The following is a 2,500-nucleotide window of genomic DNA, read 5'->3' as shown; positions in this document are numbered from 1 at the left end:
TGGTACAAGTGACTGTGGATGCGCAAAGGATGCATCTCTGGAGCTCCGGGCAAACAGGGCAGTATTCAGTGAAGTACCCAAATTGGAGCAAGTTGAAGCCACAGTCACAGAGACGAGTGTATATGATCCCTCTGTTATACAAGCGGTGAATCAAGGTGATATAAGAAGAGTTTCTGATGACAAGGAAGGGTCAGTTCACTCGGGCCACATTCATCACCAGTCCCCTCAGTCCCCGCTGTCTATGATGGATCTCATGACGCTCGGTATGAAACCTGAACTTATCTTTGTATTGATTATGATCATTCATATCCTGGAATAAAACTTGGTCCTGAATATTTCATGGTGAATTGTTGTAAATAGCATAAAGCTACTTTACTTGTTGTGTATATATATATATATGTATTTATTTATAATTATTTATATATATATAATATATGTATAATATATATATATATATATATATATATATATATATATATATATATATATATATACGTATATATATATATATATTATATATATATATATATATATATATATATATATATATATATATATATATATATATATATATATATATATATATATATATATATATATATATATATATATATATATATATATATATATATATATATATATATATATATATATATATATATATATATATAATATATAATATATATATATAATAATATATATATATATAGGATTAGGGTTATCCCAATTAATTATTATGATAAAAATCTTTTACCCAGACTAATGAGTAAAATGAAACTAGAAGAAGATTTATTCTTTGATTCATATTTGTTACTGTAGGAACAGATTTTGATATACTGGTAATCATACAGTGCTTATTTTCTCCCCCTCCAGGTTCTCCAGTTGAACTTGATGGCATGACAAGCACTACGGATTCCCCAAACACGGAACTTGTGTCTCCTCCTGATGTTTTAGAGTTGCCATCCCGTGAAGTTCTCTTACCAGTTGGAGGAGAAAAGGTATGTCTTTTCAGGGAATGTGTTATTTGAATAGAAAGGATGTGTTGATTCAGATCTATGATTTATTTAGCATAGCATATGCGAGTTCTCACAGCAGTTTCATAGTTAAAGGCTTTGAGAAGTATGTAGGGCATACACTCATGTAATACTGTTCAGCTCTATTCTAGATTGGCATGAGATTTACTGTTAACATAATGTAAAGTTGTCTTTTGCAGTTACTAAACTTGTAAAAATCAATTGAATTCACAGTTCATACTGTTGCAGCCAAACTAGAGGTTGTTGATATGCAACAAAGAAGTAAAGCATTAGGATACTAACAAGCAAGGAAAAATTATATTGAATTTTCAAGCAAAATTTGCTGAATAAAAGATTAATTAAGTTATAAATCCTCATGAGACTAAGGTCAATGTCTAATATAGATACATTTTATCAGTGTTGATTTCACTTATACCATAAATTTGTTGTTAGAGAAATTATTCAAGTGATCCTGGCAAACCAACTAATGCCTAAAATTATTTGAAAGCAGACAACTCCAATCAAGAAGCACGATGACCACCAGCCTGGGTCTATTCTCGAGCGAGTGTGGCAGGCCTTTGGAGGCTGGGCTAACGGCAGCAAGAGCAACAACCAGAGCAGTAAGGCCTTCAAGGATTCTACTATTCAGTTACCGGATTATAATTTAAGATTTGCAATATTCTCTCATGATTTGGCTTGTTGAGTAATGTTACTGTGTGTAGATTATGACAGCGGCAGAGGGTATTTTGACTTTTTGTGTGGCCGGCACACCAGATGATCATACACACATCAGTAGGCCATGGCCAGAATGAGTGAATAGCCCAAGCCAATTTTTTTTTTTTTTTTTTCATTATTATTATTATTATTATTATTATTATTATTATTATTATTATTATCTCTTTCCTCACTTTTGATATGGAGCAAAGTATAGTCACAAAATGTGATATGTTCTTTATGAAAGTCTTCTGAATACAAATGGAATTACCCTTTTTTTTAATCTTGAAATCCAATTATGAAACTCTTGAGAGCAACTAATGACTAAGGTTTTTTTGGATGTTATTCATCTGATGAAGAATAGTGAAAAGCTTCTATATCCATTTTTCCAATCTAATCTCATTATGTACCATGTTAACAGGCAGCGAATGTGAACTAGTAGAGGTTGTTGCTCACAAAGAAGCTCAAAAACAAGGAAAAACAAAGGTAAGTGAAGATTGTCTTTAACATTAAGTCCAATTCATGTTGTGTTGTTAATGTACATCAACTTCAACTCACCCATGTGCTGTTTTAACCCATTCACACCGGGCTTATAATTGTGCAGTGCTAGATAAAAAGGGACTAAGCACGAGACCTCTCATTGTGTGATGCAGCACTGCACCTTTATTAGTGCTTTTCACCTGCCCATTGAATGGGGTGATAAAGGAGGTTTTTGTATTCATTTACTCTATTTTCACAAGTGAAAAAAATGTGTTTATACAAATGGAACTGCT

At 31.9% G+C, this 2,500-nt stretch overlaps 1 protein-coding gene across 19 annotated transcripts in view; it reads left to right on the top strand.

Annotated features, from left to right (window-relative positions):
• unc79 (UNC-79 domain-containing protein) overlaps positions 1-2,500 on the top strand; it is a 120,234-nt gene that overhangs the window by 86,778 nt on the left and 30,956 nt on the right. For 14 of the 19 annotated variants that reach the window (XM_086548145.1, XM_086548134.1, XM_086548135.1 and 11 more), the window contains 4 exons: positions 1-263; positions 874-998; positions 1,522-1,633; positions 2,149-2,213. The exon at positions 1-263 is cut by the window's left edge and continues 7 nt beyond it. In XM_086548145.1, coding sequence (XP_086404271.1) covers positions 1-263; positions 874-998; positions 1,522-1,633; positions 2,149-2,213 — 565 coding nt within the window. The remainder of the gene's footprint in view (positions 264-873; positions 999-1,521; positions 1,634-2,148; positions 2,214-2,500) is intronic. The other 5 variants (XM_086548148.1, XM_086548150.1, XM_086548143.1 and 2 more) reach the window with 1 other exon arrangement.

The sequence above is a fragment of the Penaeus japonicus genome, unplaced genomic scaffold (genome assembly GCF_977035675.1).
Source record: "Penaeus japonicus unplaced genomic scaffold, GWHDUDI00000001_assembly GWHDUDI00000020, whole genome shotgun sequence".
In the NCBI taxonomy this organism is placed as follows: Eukaryota; Metazoa; Arthropoda; class Malacostraca; order Decapoda; family Penaeidae; genus Penaeus; species Penaeus japonicus.
Note: the sequence above shows the minus strand (reverse complement) of the source record. Positions and strands in the feature narration are given on the sequence as shown.